The 23,093-nt window shown below is 42.0% G+C and overlaps 3 protein-coding genes across 10 annotated transcripts; all 3 read left to right on the forward strand.

The window, feature by feature from the left end:
- Positions 1–489: 489 nt before the first annotated feature.
- Positions 490–6,331, forward strand: rnf14 (ring finger protein 14). Of its 4 annotated transcripts, none has more exons than XM_069146029.1 (9): positions 490–559; positions 1,242–1,400; positions 2,003–2,133; positions 2,321–2,510; positions 3,149–3,534; positions 3,712–3,940; positions 4,397–4,569; positions 4,774–4,904; positions 5,001–6,331. In XM_069146029.1, exons 2-9 carry the CDS (start codon positions 1,250–1,252, stop codon positions 5,059–5,061), a joined length of 1,452 nt encoding a protein of 483 aa, XP_069002130.1. In that variant the 5' UTR covers positions 490–559; positions 1,242–1,249; the 3' UTR covers positions 5,062–6,331. The 4 variants fall into 4 exon arrangements, with proteins under 4 accessions (XP_069002130.1, XP_069002133.1, XP_069002131.1 ...); XM_069146032.1 differs by having other exon boundaries at positions 2,072–2,133; XM_069146030.1 differs by lacking the exon at positions 490–559 and adding an exon at positions 566–1,121.
- Positions 6,332–9,415: 3,084 nt separating this feature from the next.
- On the forward strand, positions 9,416–13,347 carry endou2 (endonuclease, polyU-specific 2). Its single transcript, XM_069146033.1, has 6 exons — positions 9,416–9,555; positions 10,315–10,420; positions 11,253–11,374; positions 11,636–11,748; positions 12,172–12,325; positions 13,017–13,347. Exons 1-6 carry the CDS (start codon positions 9,454–9,456, stop codon positions 13,269–13,271), a joined length of 852 nt encoding a protein of 283 aa, XP_069002134.1. The 5' UTR covers positions 9,416–9,453; the 3' UTR covers positions 13,272–13,347.
- Positions 13,348–14,272: 925 nt separating this feature from the next.
- LOC138196209 (NEDD4 family-interacting protein 1-like) lies at positions 14,273–22,630 on the forward strand. 5 transcript variants are annotated; one of them, XM_069146036.1, is made up of 8 exons: positions 14,273–14,468; positions 16,559–16,646; positions 17,110–17,228; positions 19,236–19,295; positions 19,815–19,902; positions 20,142–20,266; positions 20,563–20,629; positions 21,396–22,630. In XM_069146036.1, exons 1-8 carry the CDS (start codon positions 14,439–14,441, stop codon positions 21,497–21,499), a joined length of 681 nt encoding a protein of 226 aa, XP_069002137.1. In that variant the 5' UTR covers positions 14,273–14,438; the 3' UTR covers positions 21,500–22,630. The 5 variants fall into 5 exon arrangements, with proteins under 5 accessions (XP_069002137.1, XP_069002135.1, XP_069002136.1 ...); XM_069146034.1 differs by having other exon boundaries at positions 14,274–14,468; positions 17,110–17,240; XM_069146035.1 differs by having other exon boundaries at positions 14,274–14,468; positions 17,110–17,240; positions 19,239–19,295.
- The last annotated feature ends 463 nt before the right edge of the window (positions 22,631–23,093 follow it).

Below are 23,093 nucleotides of genomic sequence, written 5' to 3' on the forward strand. Positions count from 1 at the left end.
CACCAAATATTAATTTGTCCTTCTAAATTTCTCAAATCTCAATTCAATAAATTGAAACCAAAAATCAAAGATTAGAGAAAAAAAAGTATAGTTGTTTTCTTTCCCCTCCCAGTGACGTCTGATGACCCCTCAGATTTATCTGCTGCTATTTTAAACCAGCTGGACCTGCAGCGGCTACAAACAGTAATACGTTGCTTAAACACTGATGCTTCAGTATTAATAAACTAACAACGCACTATATCGTGATATCGTTTTGCTCTGGTTGACCAAACCAGTACTTTAACTACGATACTTTAAACACATTTCGCTGGTGATTCCTGGTCTTTTACTTCAGAAGGATTTAAAAAAAAAAAAATTATGCAAGACTTGTGTTTATAATGGACTATTTCCACATTGCTATTTTGGTACTTTTACTTAGGTAAAAGAAAGCGGAAGTGGAAGTCAACCTGCAGTACACTACCGAGCCTGCAGGTGGCACTGTCGCCGTCGCCGTCACCGTGAATGGTTATGACATGAGCCGGTCAGAGGGCAGGAGTCACTCGAGTTCGGGTCGGATAAGGTAAGAAACGTGTTATTGCTTTACAGTTACTGCGTACTTACGCGCGTAACGGTGTGTTGTAGCCTCGCTCAGCGGCGCAGACGAACCGGGAAACAAAAAAAAGGGTTTTTATTGCCGCGGAGGAAAAGTTAAAAGCGGAGGTTCGGCAGACAGTCGCGGACACTGTTTACATTAGCCGACACCGCTAGCTAGCTTGAACGCTCTTCCCTTACCGACCCGAGCTAGTTAGCTCTGTTCTGGCTTGAACGTCCGTCATCCGGACCACCTCCTCCCACCTCCTCCCACCTCCACCTCCCCGATCCACAACAACCCCCGCAAGTAAACCAGGCGACTTGCTTTCATTATCGAGCAAGTGACGACAACTTCTAATGTGGGTGAAGTTAACTTTTGCTAGCGGGTCGGCTAACTTTTGGGCTCAGCTAAACTGATAGTATGTCTGTACAAAAAAAAAAAATACACATTTTTGCTATTTGCGTTGATTCGTTTAATCTGTATACAAGAGTTCCTCAAGGACAAACGATTAACCAGCGTCGGATCATGTAGTTGATCCACGGGAGGACAGGTGGGTGAATGGGGAGAGAGGGGGGGTGAGAGGGGGGTGAGGGAGGCATGCTGCTCGTTTTGTCTCGTCTTTGTGTTGACTTGTCATGACAGTGAATTTGTGCCACACGTCAAATTGCAGGAATGTAAATGTCTGAGGACAGGGAAGCCCAGGAGGACGAGCTGCTTGCGCTGGCAAGTATCTATGACGAGGAGGAGTTTCACCGCGCAGAGTCGGCGCAGGGAGGAGAGATCCAGCTCTGCCTGGAGCTCCCTTCCGATTTCAAAGTGATTGTTAAAGGTACCTGCTATCAGTGAAGCCCAGTAGAGAGATGTAACCCCCTCCTTCCTCCTAAACTAGCCAGGACAGGAAATGGCGTCTGGTCTGCACCTATGTAGAGCTTCATCACCTCAGCGGTCCCAGAGCTGCTTTTTTAAAGTTTGCCTCCCGCTCACCCACTCTCGCATTCACACACACCGACGACGACGACGACGACGACGGTGGCGGAGCTGCGATGAAAGGTGCTCGCCTGCCATCATCAGGAGCGACTCGGGGTTCAGTGCGAGCAGGAGGCCCTTGGGGGGGTCGAACCGCCCGACCTTTATGTTGAGCGGGTAACTCGCCGCTCGACCGTCTCAACGGCCCACAAAGAAAAACACCAAGTCTAGAAGAGAGAGAACTCCTTCTCCTCCATCCTCTCTTTAAAAGGCTAAGAGGGCAGGGCTAAACACTCAGCATGGATTTGAAACACCTGAAGAGAGAGAGAGAGAGAGAGAGAAAACACAATGGGGAGCATGTAACAATGATCTAAGACCAAGATGGTTTTCGTGAAGTTCTTCTCTACAGATTGTGCTAATACACTCAAACAAGGACTGCATGAACGCCTCCTCTCTCTGTTGCAGGAGAGGCGAAAACTGAACATAATGTCTGCTTCTTGCCTCCATTGGTTCTCAACTTTGAGCTTCCTGCAGACTATCCATCCACATCCTCGCCGATCTTTACTCTCAGCTCTAAATGGATGACCAGAGCGCAGGTAAGACTCACGCAGCCTCATCTAATCCTTCATTGCGTCACAGAAATACATGAAAAGCGGTTAAAATATTGAAATTGAGAGTCAACTGGGGAAAAGTGAGTGACTTTACCTTGTAAAAGAGCCGCTGTTGAGGTCACAGAAACCGAAGCTTCTGGACACCTTCTCCTTTACCGTTATACTTCCTCAGATGAGCTCTCTGTGCCAACGCCTGGATGAGCTGTGGGAGGAAAACCAGGGCTGTGTGATTCTTTTCACATGGATCCAGTTCCTCAAAGAGGAGGTACTGGACTTTCTGGGCATCCAGTCACCTCTTGAAGTCATCAGGGGAGGCAGCAAGGCAACTGGTGAGCGAAGGAAAACAGACCCTGCAGCCACAGGTACAGTATGAGTTTTGTTAAATAACTTCTTCTTTTTTTTTGGGTTTATTTTTGAGATTTCTTTGCTTTTTTTTTGGTGGTTGTGACAAAGAGAGTAAGACAGGAAGCGGGGGAGAAAAGTAGAGGAATGACATGCTTGTTAAGGTCCACTTGGCCCAGTCATCAGGCAGGGGACCAGCTGTTCAGAGCATATGTGCTCATGTGAAATGTGTCCTAACTTCTCGAGTATGAGGTTGCCCAAATGAATGTAGTTTTTTTTTTTTTTAATTTATTATTGTGTGGATGCATCTGCATTCAATAAGATACGTCTATTATCATCATACCATCACGGTTCCTAATCAAAAGTAGATAAGATGTTGTAATGTCATATAGAGTTAAGCTGCAAAAAGTACAAATACAAAAATGTTCTCCTGATCTATTACTACTGTTCGGCTGCATTGTTAATTCTGTATATTAACCGAGTGCAGTAGTACTATTTAACACTTATTCATACTGCCTAATTTGTTTGTGATAAAACGGTTATTGGCGTCTCATTCGTACACTCGCTTCATTCAAAGAACCTCATTGTGTCCGAGTCCTCAGTCAGTAAGTGTAAAATGTATTAACACGCGTTGTTTTTGGTTTTTTTTCCCGTTCAGCTCTGGCTCAGTGTGGGAGTCATCCTGAAAAAGCAGAGGAGAAGAAAAGAGAAATGAAGAAGGAAAAGTCCGAGCGGCAGTTTTCGTCATCTTCTACGCTGGACCCGCGGGGCGTCCTCGCGATGGACCCGCGCGCCGACCTCCTACCTCAGCTCCTGGACTTTGACGAGGCGCAGCGGCAGAGGGTGTTTGACAGCAAGGTGTTCTGCTGTGGAATCTGCTTCGTGGAGAAGCTGGGCTCCAACTGTCTCTGCTTTAAGGAGTGTCAACATGTTTACTGCAAGTCCTGCATGACCGAATACTTTCAGATCCAAATACGGGACGGGAACGTTCAGTGCCTTAATTGCCCTGAGCCCAAATGTACCTCTTTAGCTACACCTTTGCAGGTAAGAGTGGCACAGCACGTGCGTTTGTGTGCGCCTGGGCTTGTTTGTAGTCCCAAAGTCAATTTACAATTCAATAAGCGAACTTTTAAGAAGAAAGTTGAACTCCGCAACTTTATTTTTTTGTAACTCTCCTGATTCCGCCTGTGCTTTATCTCCCCGTCTGCCTTCATCTTTCAGGTGAAACAGCTGGTGAATGAGGAGCTGTTTGCCCGATATGACCGTTTGCTGCTTCAGTCCAGTTTGGACCTTATGGCCGACGTGGTCTACTGTCCCCGTCAGTCCTGTGGCACTGCTGTGATGGTGGAGCCAGACACAACCATGGGCATTTGCTCAGCCTGCCAGTATGCTTTTTGCACACTGTGTAAACTGGGGTATCATGGTGTCTCCCACTGTAAAATCCCTGCAGGTAATGCCACCAAAAATATAGGTTTTTTTTTTTGTTTGTTTTGTTCTGAAGGGCAAAAACATTAGTAGTTATTTCTGTCTCCATTTTTTTGAAATATTGTTGTCACCACTTGTGAGCAACTCCAAACGCTCTCATTTCATACTTTTGTTTAATATCTAAGGTCACAAGTTTGAGGAAACCAAACACGCACACGCAGTTTTTTTTGTGTTTGAAATTCAAATTCTGTTTTACCTTTTTTTTTTTTTTTTTCTTCATATTTAAGTGTCTTTACAGCAGCGAACATATTGAGAAAGCCCTGATTGTGCTTAAAAATAATCCTTTACTTCTATCAAACAGTACTACTACAGAGTTTATACATATTGTGACATAGGAGGCGATCTGAGGGAAATCTTTATGCTAACCAGGAGTGTTCATGTTAAACCCAGCTCTGTGCCCGTTTTCTGCCTTGTGCCGCAGAGGATCTGCGTAACCTAAGAGACGACTACCTGTCAGCCACGTCTGAGGGGAAGAAGTTCATGGAGCAACGCTTTGGGAAGAGGGTGATCCAGAAAGCAGTGGAGGAGTCCTTTAGCAGAGAGTGGCTAGATGAGAACTGCAAATGCTGCCCCCGCTGTGGAACCAATATACAGGTGGGGCTCCCCCTGCTGGTAACAGCACTGTAGGACAGGCTTTGGGGGTCAATGTTCCCTGCTGTCAGTTGTGGATGTAAAAATAAAATTAAAAAGGGCATTTATTTTCATTACCAGGGTTATTACTACTCTCTTGATTGTCATTGTCTTCTGTGTGATGTCCCTGAAGAATCCCATGTCCATGTCTCATCTCTGTGTCTCTAGAAAGTGGATGGCTGCAACAAGATGACCTGCACCTCTTGTAGACAGTACTTCTGTTGGCTTTGCCTGGGCGTCCTCTCTAAAGTCAACCCATACAGTCACTTTAACAACCCACATTCACCCTGTTACAACCAGTGAGTAATTAGTGATTCATGTTTCTCCACCATTTCGGCGATTTACCTTCATTTACTCCCTCATTGATGAAATCCGCCTCTTCTTGCGTGTTACAGACTCTTCCACGGCGTAGATCTCGATGAAGAAGATGCCTTCTGGAGTGATGAGGAGGACTGACACCAGCACAGTGCCTCACTGCTGTCTGCTCTGTCTGAATGCACTTTATCTCTCACACATAACTATCACTTCATCTGTGACACTCACTCGGAATGCATTGGCCCAGCAGTGCCACTTACAACTGTGTACCATGACACCATTGTTTATGCTTTTTAATATCGTCTGGGGTGATAAAACACTCGACGCCTGGGTGTCACGTTCACCTACACACAAAGTATTGTGGTATTCAGAATAGCAAGAAGAGTTGCAGCGGTTATTTCACAGAGAAACGGTGAGAAACGGCTGCGGTTTATTCAGAAATTCAATCTTTTGCTTATGAACATCCAGCATACACACTTGGATACGTGGTTCGTGATTGGTCACAGGTTAAACCTTCACGATCCAACCAGGACAAATAACACAAAGGTACAGCATTAGAGCAACAGGACAAACCGGGGGATTAATCATTCACCTGCAATGCCACTGAAAACTGAGGGTTTGTTGTTTGTTTCAGCTGCAGGTTGGTTTTTTTTTTCTGGTTGACTACCAGTATGGCAAATGTTCCCGCATCCCTTAGACAGACACAGTGTGCTGTATACAGAGCGTACTCTGTACATTACATTTTACAGGATGGGATTTTTTTTATGCTTGATTTGAAATGTATTTCTGCACAACATGAATGATGATAAATCTCCAGCAGGGTGAAAAGAGTAACGATACTAGATTGGTGATGGGAAGTTATTTGTCCAGACAGAATGTAATAATGGGGGACACCGTGGTAGATATTCTCAACAGTACAATCCTTTGATGGTGTTGCAGTAATTATGATTTTGACATTCAGGGACAGCCTGTGAATTTTGGAATGCTATTTGACTCGATTTATTCAAACCTCCTTTGTACAATGTTTGTTTTTGTTTTTTTACATTGCCAAATGTTAGTGTCAAAGTAAGGCCACAGAATGTTGTTAATATCTTCAGATACAAAAATTATTTTCTTTTATTATTTATTTGACATTTGATTTGATTGAACCCTCATTAGTTTTTTTTCTGCATAAATGTGTTCTTCACTGTCTCGAAAGTCCAGACCTTTCTGAGAGTTAATGCTGCTCTAGATTGGTAAAAAAAAAAAAACAAAAAAAAACTCTTGTTCAGTCTCGAAATGCACTTCTTTCTCTTTCCCGTCAATGCAGGCCCCACGTTCACACCATGTCTCATGTTTATGTACATGATCAGCAGAATTATTTAAATACCACTATCATACTCTTCCTGGAAATAAATGTTCCCACGTAGCATGTTGTCTGTTTTATTCATTTACTGAGACTGAAGAATGTACCGTGGTGCCAGCAAAATTCTTCTGCCCTCTCTGTAGGTGAATAAACAAAACTATGTAGCAAGTTAAACACAAAAGCTTGAAGACAGCAATTTCAAAGTAAGAGAGAGATCACAAACCAGAAAAAGATTATGTTCCACAAACAATAGTCAGACCGAAATTATTGTCAATATTGACTTAAGTGGTCAAATTAATCCCTTCGGACTTCATTTCAGGCAGAAGGAGCGCTTCACCTCTGAAAAATCAAGTTACTTTTTCAAAGGAAGTACAATGAATCTGGCAAACATAGACATAAAGTCCACAAAAGTTGAAGCTGAATAAGTAAAATATGTTTCAGACTTAAGAGTTATCTACATAGAATATAGCAATACCAATACATTAACTTTAGACTGCTAGTTAGTATAGTGGCTCGCTTCACTGTCATGTTTCCAGCAGCTGTGGGGTCAGGAGACATTTTACTGTTGATTTTCACATGTGTTTTAAGTTGCTCCACTCCAGCTTTCTACATTTTCAGTGTAGACCACATTTAGGCTTTACAAAATTTTACCATAACACATTATGTCAGTTTTTACAATGAAAACAGGACTAAAATGCTAGATTTCTTCCTTTTTTTTTTGGGTGGGGGGGGGGGGGGGTTCATGTAAATTAGCATGATCTTGTATCATTGTGTCTTAAATAAACACATTAATATTACTGCTGTCAGACTTGGGTGATAAGGTTGTGTTAGAGCGCCATGGTCCATTTCCTCTAAGCTTCATGAAATGATGACATGTATATTTGTATTATATAAGTAATGCAATATAAAACAATAAATGTTTTTTTTCATAACATACTGATGCTCTATTGGTTGAAGAGGGGTAAAAATACGCATACAAAAATTCTATTACTTTGTCTGAATATATATAACTGCTATTTACCCTTAAATGTCATTATGTGACAAGGATATTTCAAAACTTTTAAAAATAACAAAGCAAATTCTGATAAAATAATGTGCACTTCTGAAGTTTGGTTTTAAAAAGTCACGTTTTTTTCCTTACTTTCGACCAAACATTTAGTCTTAAAATCCTTCCGAATAAAACATAAAAATCAGGAATATTTCCAAACCGAGACTGAGTATTTTCTGCTTGGTTGCACTTTTTTGTGGAGAGGTTTAAGTCAATTCTAAGCCCTTTACAACATCGTCTTATCTGAAATATGACCCGCATTTACCTTTTAGTCCAGAGGTTATGCTGTGACAGAGAGAGAAACAATGAAATACTAAAGAAACAAAGAGCTCACGTTTTAGCCTGAGATTGAAAAGAGACGACAACATGGTGTAATCCCTTTAGCCAGAGTTGCTGACAGGGGATAACCCTTTAAAATGGCCCCTCTCTCCTATCCTGTCCCATCCCCTGCCTCGTGCTCTCTGCTGGCCCCCCCAGTCCCTGCCTTTCTTTCTCCATCCACACCGACCGACTGGCTGGACTGATAGTATGCCCGTAAAGACACCTGCTCTCTCAAACACGGGAAACCAGCAGCACCTGAACCAAACACTGAGAAACTCCACTAACCCTTTAAATCATTCATCAGCTCCTCCACACTGACCCCCCAAAAAAGCAGGACCACACTCAAAGGAAAAGGTGAGTGCATTTTGAAGTGTAAGGGCTGATGGGATGCAGACGAGGGCACGCTCAGATGGCGATGCTGAAGTTCTGAGGGCCCAGTGTCATGAATGTGTGATGTGTTGTCAGCCATGTCTTTGTTGAATGCAGAGTTGGTGTGCAGTAGTGTTGAGTCGAGTGGACGGCTCGGCCTGGCCGGGGAAGTAATTGTTTTTTTAAAGTGCTGATGACTTTCACAGCCTGCAGCCGCTTTATGATTTACAGACAAGCCAATCACAATTTGCAACCATGTTCAAAATAATTCCTTTAAGTTCCTACAGTTTAATTTCTCGTGATGGTTTTCAATTGAGCACCTCATCTCAAATGACGGTCTCGATACAGTGCCGATTGGTGGCTGTTTTTTTTTTTTTTTTTAAGCAAAGTTTAGTTTGAATTTGAATAATATAAATGAATAACATTTTACTGTGGTCTTATAATAGACAGATACAATTTGTATGTCGCCAACAAATTTGATAAATCACTGACAAACCATGTGCCGCATTATACTGGAGAAATCAGAATGAAATTGAATAATCTATCTTGTCTTATTGTCCAGAAACATAAGGAGTTTAAATACATCAAAATGAAAGAAACCATTCTAATCTGTGATTATCTGTAGAACAGAATATTTCATGGCTGTGATGAGCCATTTCATGAAAAAAAAGTACACTTTTAGTAAACACTTTACATTCTTTTTCTAGTAGATCATTCAAATAGATTATTGTCCTCTATAAAAGTGAGATGTAATCATGTGCATCCGATCTTTGAAACTCCTGCTCATTCAGTAAAAGACATGACCTAGGATTTAAATCTTACCCCTGTCAAACTCTATAAAACTCGAATTGACTCTTGTTGGTTAAACTTTTATAAATTAGTAAAAAGATTTATGTACAGATTAACAAAGTAATTTAAATAATATCTGAGGTCTAAAACTGCCACATTAAGTATATTAATCAGTCACTGATTAGCGTCTGTAATGAGATGGGTTTAGACTGTTTACAGCCTTTATTTGCACCCACTTTATCATAACCTGAAAGTTCCTAAAATTAATGGTTATTGAATTAAATTTTAAACGGAACTTCAACAGAACACTCACCACAAATGTATACCGATAGAAATTAAAGTCACACTCATTTCAAAATTCAACATTCCACTAAAATGCAGAAATAATCAAGACATGATCATCAACATAACATCGAAAGACGGTTTAAAATGATTTATCTGACGCTGAAAAGGAGCGAAGTAGATGTATGAAATTAATAAAAAGCTTAATCTTAGATTCTTTCTAAAGACTAAACGTGGTTTTGTGAGTCTCCACCACCGCAGCTCATTGTAAAAGCTTCATTAACTGTTCCTCTTTTGTCAGAACTTTACACTGTACTGACAACAAACCCTCCACAGCACATCTACCGCGAGACCAAAAACCCAACCGAGCAGTCATATCATGATTGAGAGTGACATAGAGCTGTCGTCCATGGTGCAGGAGCTTTGGGACAATGATGTCAACAGACTCAAACCTGGAAAAGACTACAGGATCTCTCTGCAGGTGCAACACACACACATGCACACACGCACACACACACACGCACACACACACACACACACACACACACACACACACACACACACACAGACATTAGTTCGCAGTTTACCTATTGCCTTCATGTTTGGCCTTTACAGACAACCAAGCTGGCCCTAAAACACGTCTACATGCTACATATAATAATAATTTAAAAAAAAAAGCCTTTTTACCTTTTTGTGTATCATCTTGAAGCGACTTAAATCACAAGTAGCATCAATAAATATCTATAATATAATATTAAATTTAAGACATTTTATACAATTCTAGTTAATAATGAAGACAGGCCGCAGCTGGTAAATTTCCCCTGAAATCTTTCGGGTTGCTTTATAGCATGAAACACAGGGTGTGCACTGTTCTGTCACTGCAAACAGAGACTGGGCTTTTATCTCTGAATCGCTTTGTTGTGCTGTTCCACGTCAGTGTGAAAAGAGAAAACATCAGATCTATTGAAAAGGTAAAGAAGTAACAGGAAACAATGAATACAATGGGAAACTGTCAACAAAGATTAGTTGTTGTGTTCCTTACACAGTGGCAATGCATCCATTTTGCAAAGGTAGCGCTACGCAAAATGTATCTCAAGTAGTGTATAAAAAGAGCATTGGCAGAATATTAAGATTTTATAGAGGAATTTAAAAAAAAAACAAAAAAACAAAACAGTAAGCCTATATAAACTATTTATGCAGGTCAGATTTTGAAGTTTGGGTGTTTCTCTTCTTGCCGCAGGGGAAAGCTGGGGAGAGCATGTCCATCAATGACAACAGCGACGCAGCAGGATATCCTCTGTTTACATTTGTCGATGAGAACATTTTCAAAAAGGAGACTTTTTTAGGTGAGTGCACGAGGGGGGTGAAATATTCGAGTTTGTTTAGAGACGTCTCAGAGCCAGAGCTGCAGAGTCACCATGATTTGACATTAATTATGAATTTAGTCAAGCTTTAACGTTCAGTGGCTTTCACTTGTTTCTGTGGGATGGCGCAGCCTGATTTATCTGGATATGGTCTCTTTTCTGCCTCTTACACAACTGCTCCGCCAATAATGTTTGAAGACATGATCTCTTCACGCATTTCCACAGCACTGTTTGCCAGTTTGACACTATCCTCCTTGTCACCTCCCGTCAGAGTAAAGCTTTTCCATCTACTCCTAATCTCCTTATGACGAACAGTGGCATGTTGCGTAATCACAGAGCGCACGGGGTTTCAATGTGCTGGATGCAGAAAGATGCTCCTCTCCAACCACCGGCTTCTCCTCCAAGTCCTCCTCCGCACGATGACTGCCGAAGCTCACTTCCTTCCAGCAATAGTGATATTTTCACACTTTTATGTTGCACGCACAACTTTAAGAGAAAACCGAGCCCTTGTATAGAGCTGTGTACCGAGCTGGGTTATGTAATGGCCTGGTGTTCACTCAGAATTCACTCTAAGAGCGCTGTCCCATCAACAACAAGCAGGATGTCTCTCTCCTCAATACTTTTTCTGTCTCAAAAATAACACTTTGAGCCAGAGGATTCTGTTTTCAGCTTTGCTTGATTGTCTCTAAACGGTGATTGTCATCATTTTCATGTTTCTGGGATCACACAGCCTTAATCGTTACGTAATATTTTTTTTTCCCCACATTGAACAAAAATCACCTTTTGAAGAGTGTGTGTGCGTTTGTTCCTGCAGCCTTTATCTCCCTGCTGGATAACTATGTGAGTGACACTGGTGAGCCAGAAATTGTCACCCCTGAGGAGGTGGCAGAGAACCACAAGTTCCTGGACTCCATCATTCAGACTCCCACCATGAAGGTATCACTGGGGACATTTGGGTAGAAACATCTCCCAGCATGCTGTGCGCCAAACCCCTCCTTTTTTTCTAGAAACTATTTAGAAGTTCCCAATTGCTTAAATAATCATATAATACTCTTAAAGTGACTCTCGCAGCTATTCGATTTTTACTTGTATTACTCATAACTATAACACCCGTGAACGGTCCTTGACACATAATGGTCTGTAAGCCCATTGCTGACAAACGACAACATTTAATAGGAAATCCTTGTTTGTATTCAGATCGCCCATAAATACCTGGTAGAGAAGCACCTTTCTCCCAAGGACGAGACGAAATTCAAGGAGCAGCTGTACAGGATCTGGTTTGAACTCTATGCGAGGAAAGGATCCAGCAGGTGGGTGGAATCTGGCGCAGCACCTCCGTACAACTTCCCCAGCGGAATGCAGCACTGCGACGGTAACCGTGTAGAAACTGGCTCTGTGCAGCACGTCCACGCTTAAAATATCTATTTGCAACATGTTTGCAGCCACTAAACACCACACGATGTCCCAGTAACACATGAGATAATGTGCGATCGTGCTCACGGGTGCCAATCTGCTGAATGTGCAGTTTCACATACCTCAGAAATTAAGCGTTTATAGGGCTTTGGTTGTGGCCAATGAAATGTCTGATGAAATTACACTTTTTCAAAAATGTATTTCTGCTCGCAGTAATAACAAGAGAGTAAAACCCTTCGTGCAAAAATAACACACTAACGCCTGGAATCAGTATGGCAACGTGTCAGCAAAGGTGTGCGTGGACTGATGTCTCCCTCCAGGCCAGACTCTTCGGGGTTCGAACACGTGTTCGTCGGGGAGACGAGAGGAGGGCGGACCGTCATCGGCTTTCACAACTGGATCCAGCTGTACTTGCAAGAGAAGCTGGGGCACATCGATTACAAGGGCTACAGTGTCAGTGCACATTCACCCCAGGTATGCTGCTATTTGGTGTTTGGCTTTACCTCACGTGGACAAAAACGGGGCCTGAATATGTTTCCACCAGCACAGTATCTGTATTATATTGTGAATATAATAAAGGATGCATGTTATTGTGTTTTTCAAATATTTGTAAGGGGAGAGGGCTGTTTTACTGTCTCTCTTGAACACATTTGAAAACTTCCTAGTTAATCTATAGATCCTTTATTTGACAAGCATGTCTCCCCTCTCTTCTCTCATGCCACCTACTTGCTTTCGGTCTCTGTAGTCTTCCTCTGATCTCTTGCCTTCGGCATCTTTCTTACACGCTGATGAAAAACCTCACATCCTGCTCTAAACGAGTTTGCTCTTTCACCTCTTGCTCAGCGGCTCCCTGTGTTGTTGTTTTTTTCATTACACATGACTGAGATCATGCTCACCCTTTTCGATTTCTTGTAAACAGTACGCATGTTTTTTTTCAAATTATTACCTATTGGTCAGTTAAATCTTTGAGTGACAGAATAAGTGCCGAGTCATTTGTCTCACACGTACGCCTTGTTAATTCTGGCTGTACACTTTCCTGTCTCTTTTCCAAATACTGATGGAAATGGGCCAACAGCTGTTTGTTGTTTCTCCATCCCTCGTCACCTTTTTCTTTTTTTCTTCCATGTCTTTCTCCTCCTCTCCCCCCCCCCTCCCTTCACTGCAGCCCGATGAGAACAAACACATCATGGCGCTACAGTTCAGCTGGAAGGACGGTATAAAGCCCAAAGGCAGCATCTTCGTAGGTGTCAGTCCTGAGTTCGAGTTTGCCCTCTACACCCTCTGTTTCCTCAACTCGCCTAATGAGCGCGTAAAAGTCCAGTTCAGTTTTTACGACGTGGAGATTGTCTGCCACCACTACAACCAGAAGCACATAGGCACCACCTACCCTGTGCTCCTTAAGTACCGGAAACCTTTGTAAGTTCACCAAAACAAAAACAACAACAACAAACAAAAAAAACTTTGAGATATATGCTCTCTAACACTTGACCTAAAATACCAAAAATATCTTCGGTATTGTTGTCTTTTTATTTTATATAAAGATACAATAAAACCTTTCAAGACCCAACTGTCGCTTTTGTCGTCTATTCTGAGACCGAGACTGTCTTGGGGAATATATAAAAAGATAATAACTGATTTTAATGATTCAGTCCCAAAATATGCACGATGACTGTGGCCGCAGGTGATTGAAGATGGACATTGATCTCAGTCAGTTTCTCCAGTGTGAGACTCATTCAAACATAACACCTTGTATGTGGCATGTTTTAGCCTAATTAATTTGTCACTCTCATCAATAATATTCCCATTTTATTCATTTGTATATACACAGCTTCATCTTTGCATAGATGGTGTGACATGCAGTTGATATCACTGTTTTCGAAGCAGACGCTCGGGGTGGTCTCAATGCTGTGGAGTTTCGACCAACGTTAACTTGTCCCATTACATTTTCACATGACGTGAAATGAATGAGACAAAATACACGACATTATTTTTAGGTGATAAAATTAATTCTTAGTAGTTTAATTCTCCTAGCTATTACTATATGTAACATTTGCTATTGTTGGCTATTTCACTTTTGTTCCAGAGAGAGGCGGTAGAGGGTTTGTTGTGGCCAATGACGTCAATTGCTTGGCGAGCAAAGAGCTTACGTCAAGCAAGAAAAAGTCAGAAACAGTTTGTTTTTTTAATTTCAAAATAAAAGTACTTGAAATATCTTTTTACAAAATAAGAGGATTTTTCGTCACGATATAGATATGAATGAATTGAAATAGGTATAATAATGGAGAAAAAAAATCTACTATTAAAAAGCTCGATTTATTTGCAAGAATAATACCCATCGGTCCTCAACATGGACTATATTTTGAAATCCTAAACAGGAAGCTCTGTGGGTTGTTGTTGTTTTTTTGTTGCTCCACACGGTTAAAATTTGATTGTGGCGTGAAGCACCGAGCTGTCGAGACGAGAAGGAGGTTTCCATCGTGGCGAGGGTCGAGTTTTACAGTTTTCTACTGTTATATAATTTCGTCTTCGTCGGGTTTTTGTCGTGTTCAGTCTCGGTTTTGCTGAAAACCAGCCGCTCTTAACCGGGATGGCGGAACCGAGCGCCGGATACCAGCAGGTACGAAGACGCTCCTGAACTTCAGCGAACGCGTTAAAAGGTTTAACGTCCGTTTTAACGTCAGCTGTGAAAACGGGTCAACGCTCGTTCGGACGACTCGAGCGAAGGCGTCTTGATTTCGCGCCACGACGACGGTTTCCCTGTTAAAAAAAAAAAAAAAAAAAAAAAAAAAAGGGAAGATGGACGTCAACCGGTTTGTCAACCGATCCGGCTCGGTTGTCGACGCGATTTGTCTCGTTGTCGTCGGGTGATTTTTTTTTTTTTTTTCTCGAGGCGAAGTCGCTTCGCTTCGCGTCTCGCTGACGTCGCCCTGCCGGCTTGTTAAATTGTCTCTTTTGACTGTCGATGACTTACTGCCGAGTTACTCCCAAACGCTGACGATCTCCCAAATTACTGTATTACGTTTTTACTCTTAACATCACGTTCATCAGTACAAATAAAACCCAGTCAAAAACCTTTTTTTGAGGAGGACTACGGTGCGCAAATGTGTATTTCATGGGGTGTTTTCCTGCATCATTTGATTGCAAAAATCAAAACTATCGAGGAGGTCGCGAGATGTGTGGATTTTATTTTATTATTCATTACATACGTGTGGATCCGCTGTCACGCTGTTTTGGTTCATTTCGGTGTGGTTTGTGGTTTGTGGTTTTCGTGGATTTGACAATAAAAGCTTTACAAAAATGATGGCTGACGACATTAGAGACGTAAATATTCTAAATGATCAAATCTTGATGAAAAGAATAGGTTTTCTAATAAGTGCAAACAATAATAAAAAAACAAAACAGCTTCGTTATGTTTTTTATTTTTTTTTTAAATAAAGACATCCACATTTAAAAACCTGTGGATGAAATGTTTCCATTCGTCACCATATGCTTAAACCTCATGCACATCTGCAACGGCGACCTTTTAATATTTTTGGATATAATTGTGACCGTGTTACAGATTCTGGTTCTTGCCTTTTGAACCTCTGTCCCTGACATCTCCACAGTGTTGTACCGGCCATCGGGTATACTGGGATGAATCCCGGTGAACCAGTGGATTGTCCAAAAAAAAAAAAAAAAAATCCCTAAAGTTTTTTTTTTTTTACCTGCTCTGTGTTGTGTCCGCATGAGTGTTTTGCTGCAGGCCGTCCCGTCCCAGTGGATAACACCTCTGGTGCTTCATAAACCGCTGGACGTGGATTGTGGAGTCATAATATTTTTTTGTTTTTGCAACTATTGAACAGCGCGGCCGTCTGCTGGATTTTTAAGATGTGTGGCGTTCAGTGGGTGAAATGCCTCGTCTTGCGATGTTAATGAACGCGAGAAATAATTCATGGTTTCCTTCCTCCGATTTGGATCCATTGGTTCTCGTTTGCCGTGCCCCTTCCGATAAGTTTCGTGAAAGTATTTCTTCTGTATTCCTGCTGACAAACAAGACACGACAAACCAAAAACCTAACCTCCTTGGCAGGAGTCGCTATGGGACCTTTGAAATAAAGCTTTACTGACAACAAAGGGTGGAAAGGCGGCCATTGTCAGTCTTTAATTTATACTTCTGCAGACCTGGTGTCGCAGGCTCACTGCTTGGTATTCAGCGCCACCTCAGAGGCCTTTCCTGGAAACTGACAGTAATGTTAATTGATCAGATGTCGTGTCCATCTGAATTAGAAGTAAGAAGTACATGAACCTTGGTTGTTCTTTGTCTGAAGAGACGGACAAAACCGGGCCGGTGTTTGAATCGGCTGGCCTTCGTGTAGTTTCACTTCTTCTAATGAGAGAAAGAGGGCGGGGGGGGGGGGGAAGAAGAAGAAGAACATTGTAGTTGGTGCTTATTTCCTTTATATTCATCACAGTGTGTGTGCAATAACAAGCCGATTTTAAAGCGGACCCAGTTTCTATTACTGTCCTCTGATCGTTATAGCGATGCTCGGTTTGCGCTTACCTTTTAAGTAGGCCGTGAAAATAATGTAACACCTGACAGACGGTGTGAATCTTTTTTTTGTTGTTGTTGTTTTCATCGAAAGACATCCATTTCAAACGGAGAGCAGCGCGTGCTTTACACACATACACCGCGGCGTTAACCATTGCGTGGTTTATCTTCCCTCCACAGCTGCCCAATGAGGAGGAGCCAGAAGAGAGTCCACAGGTAGCAGCTGATGCTCCGCCGCCTTACAGCAGCGTCGCAGTGGCCAATTCTGGTAAAACCATGACTCATGCACATGTTTCCGCGGTGCTGAGCTCATTTGCAATGGTGACATAGCTGTGTTTGTTGCCGCAGGGGAACATGAGGAAACGTGGCCCCCCCCCGTATGATTACTGAAACCAGCTGACGACAGTCGTCTCATCGTAGCTTGTGACATACGGGGCGTTGTATCGTTCGTGTCTTCGTAACGGCAGCGTACACTTTGAAAACCCAACAGGGCCGAACGAGTAGCCCGGTAGAGGCGACGTGTCGGTTCGCAGGCAAAGCTCCTCAGACATTTATGTGAATAACTGAGAACGTGTTAAATATTCATATTTTCACATCACGTGTCTTAGTTTTGCCATCGAAAATGAAAACGTCACGCTGTTCCCAGAGTTGTGTTTGCCAACATGATTAAGACTTCATTTCGGTTCGACTTCTCCCTCTGTGTTTGAAACTGTGTGTTGTTTCTTCTTCAGCCTATTTTGACTACAAGGAAGACGGGGATTTCCCCAAGCCTCCATCATACAACGTAGCAACCACGCTACCTTCCTATGACGAAGCTGAAAGAGCCAAAGTTCTGTCTACTGTTCCCCTGGTAACTGGAAGAGTGAGTGTCTCACTGACACGCACGCCACACACACACACACACACACACACACACGCACGCACACGCGCGAGCAAAAACACTTTAGCTTGTGCTCAAACACTTCCTGTCTTGTCTGCAAGGAAGGAAGTCTTTCGCGCTCTGCTATTGAAATGTTGTTTTTTTTTCATACATCTGATTGTGTCTCTTCGTCTTTCCTACATGAACCTCTGCTCACCTTTGTTACTTTAACAACAGCAGACTCGTGGAAATTTAAGAATACTTTTTAATTTTTTTTTTTTATTATTATTATCATTCATTTTAAAGGACATTTAGTCATATTTTTGCACATAATGACTACAGTCAGTGCCTCCCTCGTGCTCACAGGAGCCAGCTCTGTTCTGATCCACTCTTCTTTATCTGGGTTCGTGGGCTCGTTTCCCTAAAAACGAACAGATATAGCTGCAGCATTTGTAATGTGGAGGCAGCTTTAGACGGATAAACTGCTGAGTTGGCATTACATTTCTGAACAGGTATCTTAACTAACGTGTCCAATGGGATTCCGACTGTGTTTTGTTTGTTCAGCTTTCTTTTTTTTTTTTACTGCTGCTCAAACAGTCCCGTCAGTCAGTTAATGCTCGATGATGAAGGCGTGGATTGTCCCGTTAATATTTAGAACTTTTGGGGAGACACTTAATCAAAATTGTGTTATGATATGCTGCTTCAGATGCGCAATGAAATCTCCCATGAACAATACACTTTCAAAACACTACGGGCGCGGTTGTTGTAGTTTCCCATCGCTGCAACTACGGGCTCTATTTGAACAATATAAGCACAAGGTTTAGAGCGTGTGACACGAGTGCATTAATCCAAATCCACTCGTGGTGGTTTAACGGCAGATATGTAAGTAAGGCGCACGGTCCAGAGGGATTGTACTTCGTCTCTTTTTTTTAAATTTTTTTTAATCACAGTCGTGTTTTGTGCACAACATGAAATATACCAATCAGAGGGTCATCCTTCGTTCCGTATAACAGCCGGGTGTGCTTGCACCTCGGTACATTGCTTTTATAACAGGATTTTGTCAAGTGTAACTGAGAAGTGGGAAAGTTCCCACTTCCGAATAGGAGGTTCCACCTGAATGCCTGCTGAACCGGGAATGTCCCACACAGAAAGTGGGAATCTTTTGAGAGCTCGCAGATGTAGGTTTGACGTCACGTGACAACGTTTGTGGCGAAAGATAAGAAATGTTCTCGCTCTGAAAATAAGGTCAAATAGCCAGACTCGGTTAGTCCGACCTAACTTAACTTCTGTGTTGAATATTAACTAAGAAAAACACGTAGAAATGTAGTCAACAAATAATATTGTCCTTCTGACCTCTTCTGTTAGTTTATGGATGACCACGTTGTTTGTCACTTTTCTGGATGTTGTAAGCATATTTCCAGTTGTTGTTTTTTTGTCCTGCAGCAAATAGTCTCAATTTGGAAGTGGGATGATCTCAAGTGGGAACTTTGACAATTCCCAGCTGGCTGAGTGCATGATGAGATGGAGCCCAAAGTGTTACCAGAAGGCCCTCTTTACTTACACCACCTTTTCAAATGCCGTGATCTTATGTAAAAAAAAAAAAAAATCTTTTGAAAAACAATTGTGTCTTTTTTATTTTTACTATTTGTGTGTGGCAGCTCCTTCCCTTTCAGCAGGGTGTAGCGGTTCTCTTATTTACAAAAGGCAAAACACGCCTCATCTCCCACAGCTAACTTCCCGTGTGCACCCTTGTCACGAGACACTAACACACAAAAGCCTCTTGGTAAAAAAAAATTCATACGTGTTCGGCAGCAGACTCATCCAAAAAAACGAAACCAAAAAAAAAAAAAAAACAGCCACGCAACAGAAAAATTGACGGCTCATGTCCGACCTCTAGTGGTCCCTGTGATGCATTGCTCTTTCCCGCATGTGAAGGCCACTCTTGTCTGATTGCTGGTGTTGTGTTTCTCTTGCCGCACATTGCCTCGCGCTCGGCAGCAGCCTCAGCACAGGGAGCGCCTGGAGACTTTTGACGATGTAATTCGCAGTTCACTGGAGGTAACTTGGTGGAGTGGCAGGAGAGTGTATGATGAGGTCCTGGTTTGGTGTGTATGTATTCAGTGCCCCCCCCCCCCCACCCCACTTGTATGTCTGTGTATTTAGTGTCAGCTAGTCCTTAGTTGTAAGCTCTGTGAGATCTTCCGGTCCTGCTGATGTTCTGACAGACGCCGGACTTTTGATGATAGTAATTAAATGAGCTCGTCGTGTTGTCGTGTTTTCCATTCGTCTGTTGGTTGTTTTGTTATCTTTCCTCTCTGTTGACGGTGAAGCTTGGTTTCCATTAGCAGGTGCTCGCCCAGGTTTAATCACAGTTCACATTGATCTCAGTCTATATTCCGCTCGCAGAATTCTAAATGCACTCGTGTGTTTAAACGAAACTTGGGATCAAAATATTTGACATTATTAAAGTTAAAGCTCTGGGAAGCTCTCTGCTACTGGCTGGCTTTTCTGCGATTGAACTCTTTTTTTTTTTCTTTTTTTTTTTAACTTGCTCTCCTGTCACTTGTTCGATCACAGGATGAAGACTTTGTGACCCGAGACGACTTCGAAGACGCCGATCAGCTGAGGATAGGAAATGATGGCATCTTCATGCTGACTTTCTTCAGTTAGTTACCCGATCTTCTCGTCTCCACTGTCGCATCTTACCCATGTCCTTTCATCATCGGCTCCTCATCTCTCTCTCTCTCTCTCCCTACATTTATGCAGAGATGATGATTCGCAAAATTACTTTTCCTGTCTTTTTAAAAAAAAAATATTTTTTTTAATTTTTACTGTTACATTTTTAACCCTTTTTTTTAAAAAAAATGTTTTTTTCTTCCTCTCCCTCAACCCGTCTCTGTCCAGTGGCATTCCTGTTCAACTGGATCGGCTTCTTCCTGTCTTTCTGTCTGACCACCTCCGCAGCCGGACGCTACGGAGCCATCTCGGGCTTCGGCCTCTCCCTCATCAAATGGATCCTCATAGTCAGGGTGCGGGACTCAGACGTTACTCGGCACACACACAAACGCCATAAAAATGCGGCTTTATGCACTCGCAAACAAATCAAAAAGCCCCAAACGCCACTGTGGTATTTTAATGTCGTTCTCTGTAGTGGTCGGCTTGTCGGCGCTGAACTATTTCCTCAAAGATCTCTCTCCCTCTTGAGAGAGAGAGCTGCGCCGCTTTCTTCTTTCACTTTTTAAAACGCTGGACTCCCTTTGAGTGAAACCAGCACGGGCCATATTTATTCTAACCAGTCATTTCTGTCGTTTCGTTGGGTTTCTAGTTCTCCACGTACTTCCCCGGTTACTTTGATGGACAGTACTGGCTGTGGTGGGTGTTCCTGGTGTTGGGTAAGTAGCAAACCTCTGAATTTAAATGAATCACATGGCTTTGATCCCGATTGTGACACATTTCAGCTCTCCGGAGCTCAGTCACATTAGTGTGAAGGTGTCCTATGCTGTATATACATCACATTACATTATTAACGGGACAGTTAGCCTTAGTTACTGTGTTCTTATAAGCTGGTTAAGATTTTTGTTTGGATGAGTGATATAATGATTTTTTTTAAATTTACTTTTTCTTTGAAGATATCCTTAACAATTTTGAACAGAAATACAAGGCTCTGCTGAATCATTTAAAGCTGCCATAATTCATATTTTTAGATTAACAATGGACCAAATGACTACGAGCGAGCTAACATTGTCGATGAAAAAAATGAACAGGACTTTTACTTGTGGAGCCTCGTACACCCAAAATAACTTTTTTTTTTTTTTACTGTTTTGTCACCCTCATCGAAAGCCCAGAATTGATCTCGCAGTTATTTTTAACCTCACACATATAAGTGTCTATTGTACTAGTAATTACCGTCTCCCCTGTATAATATTATCCTCACAGAGTTGTTTCATGAACTTATCTTAACTCTGTTTGCCCTGTAAGGGTAGTCTTATCTCTTGGTTTTTTTTATTTATTGAATTTTTTATCGGCGTTGATAATGGACTTGTCACATTTATCAGAACAGCCAGGTCCTAACATGGAGCTGAAGCGTTATTGTTTACTGTACTAGTTGGTTACTTTTGAGACGTTCTGAGTCTCATGGTCCCACTTTTTCCTCCTCAGGCTTCTTGCTCTTCCTCCGAGGATTCATCAACTATGCCAGAATCCGCAAGATGGCTGACACATTCTCCACCCTGCCCCGCACCCGGGTCCTCTTCATCTACTGAGGCAGCACGCCACCTCAGTCTTTTTTTTTTTTTTTTTTTTTTTTTTTTTTCCAGTGAGACATACTGTCTGATCTTATCTAATCAGACAGGGAGAACATTTCCTCCCCTCTGCTTGACATGATTGTGGACAATACGACATCTGTTGTCCCCTCGGTGTAAAACAGTGAATGCTGAGAAATCTGTAAAACCCTTCAGTTGTTTTTTTTTGTGGTGAACTGTCAAGTGCTATTTGCAATTATGAGGTGTGTAATGTATAAATTAATGCCTTATTTTAATATCTGGTGGTAGCAGCAGCATATGCTGTTCTCCTGTTTAGCCACCAGGGGGCAGTCTTGTTTGTATTTTTTTTTTTTTTTTCCCCCTTCTTCTATTTGATGAAGTAATTTGTATAGGAGAACAGCCCAGGGGTTAGCGGGTAATTTGGGGGTTATGGGTTGATTTATGCAATGTGAGATAATATATTTGAAGTACTAATGTGTAATGTGCTTTTAACTTTTCTGACCAATGCTTTTTGCTCTTTGTGAAGCAATTCAGGTAATACAAGGCTGTAAAGGGAAAATGATTAACTTTTTGTGGGTTCAGGGGCTGAAAAGATTGAAGACTGCTCGAGTAAAAGATCAGGTTTCCCCCACCCCCCACCCCCAGAAGTATTTTCCTGATGTATTTCTGAATTGTCCATACACTCGCTGAATGTTGTTTCCCTATGTGCTGTACATGTAGAGCTGCAGGGATGTTCAGGAGCAGCGCTTTTGGTGCAGGCTGAGGGTCACTGCCTTGCTCAAGGACAAGTTGATAGTCTGTCACTGGATTTAGATGTGCAATTGGACACTTTTGGTCAACAATATAATTCTAACGCCCCCGACTAATCACTGGCACCTCATTAGTGCCATTCAAGGAAAAAAAAAAATACTATAACGCCAAATGTGATTTGGGAAACCTGCCCTGTGAAAAGCAACAAATGTATTAATTCAAAGACTTTTTTTTTGATGTAACTGGCATTAAAATATATATATTTCTTTTTTTTTGCTGCTTTACCCTCATTTTAGTGGAAGTGGAAATGATTTTTTTTTAGTGCAAAAATTGTAAGTATCCTGGCTTGGAAAATGTTTGGAATTAAACTTGGAAAGTACATTTTGGTGTTGAGCTATTAATCAAAGAAGCAATGAGCTGCCGGTAAAAATGTGTCCTGACATAACAGACGTTTTAGTTCTGCTGGTTATTGCAGGTTGGAGGATACCACTTCCTGTCAGCTGGCTCGATGCAACAACCTAAAATTACAGCACTTTATCTGATGGACACGTATGTCAGAGAGCTGCTTGAAGACTGGTATGTTGATATTAACTAGGACTGGTAGCTATTTATCGTTGCAGGACTTTATAGTGTACAGTTTATTCAATTGCAGGCAAACATTTTAATGCAGTTATTTCAGTCATATTAAATTGGAGGAATCAAGTTCTGTCAGTGGATAATAAACTGTTGGGGAGACTAGATTGGATTATAGTAGATAGATTGTTACAGTTTAGTTTGAATTGAGCTTCACGCTGCTGGTCTTGCTGAGATCCAGCAGTCTCCAGCCGCCGAGAGAAGAAGCCGT

The sequence above is a fragment of the Embiotoca jacksoni genome, unplaced genomic scaffold (assembly GCF_022577435.1).
Source record: "Embiotoca jacksoni isolate LCO1_2020_lvr unplaced genomic scaffold, fEmbJac1.0.p SCAF_13, whole genome shotgun sequence".
Classification (NCBI taxonomy): domain Eukaryota; kingdom Metazoa; phylum Chordata; class Actinopteri; family Embiotocidae; genus Embiotoca; species Embiotoca jacksoni.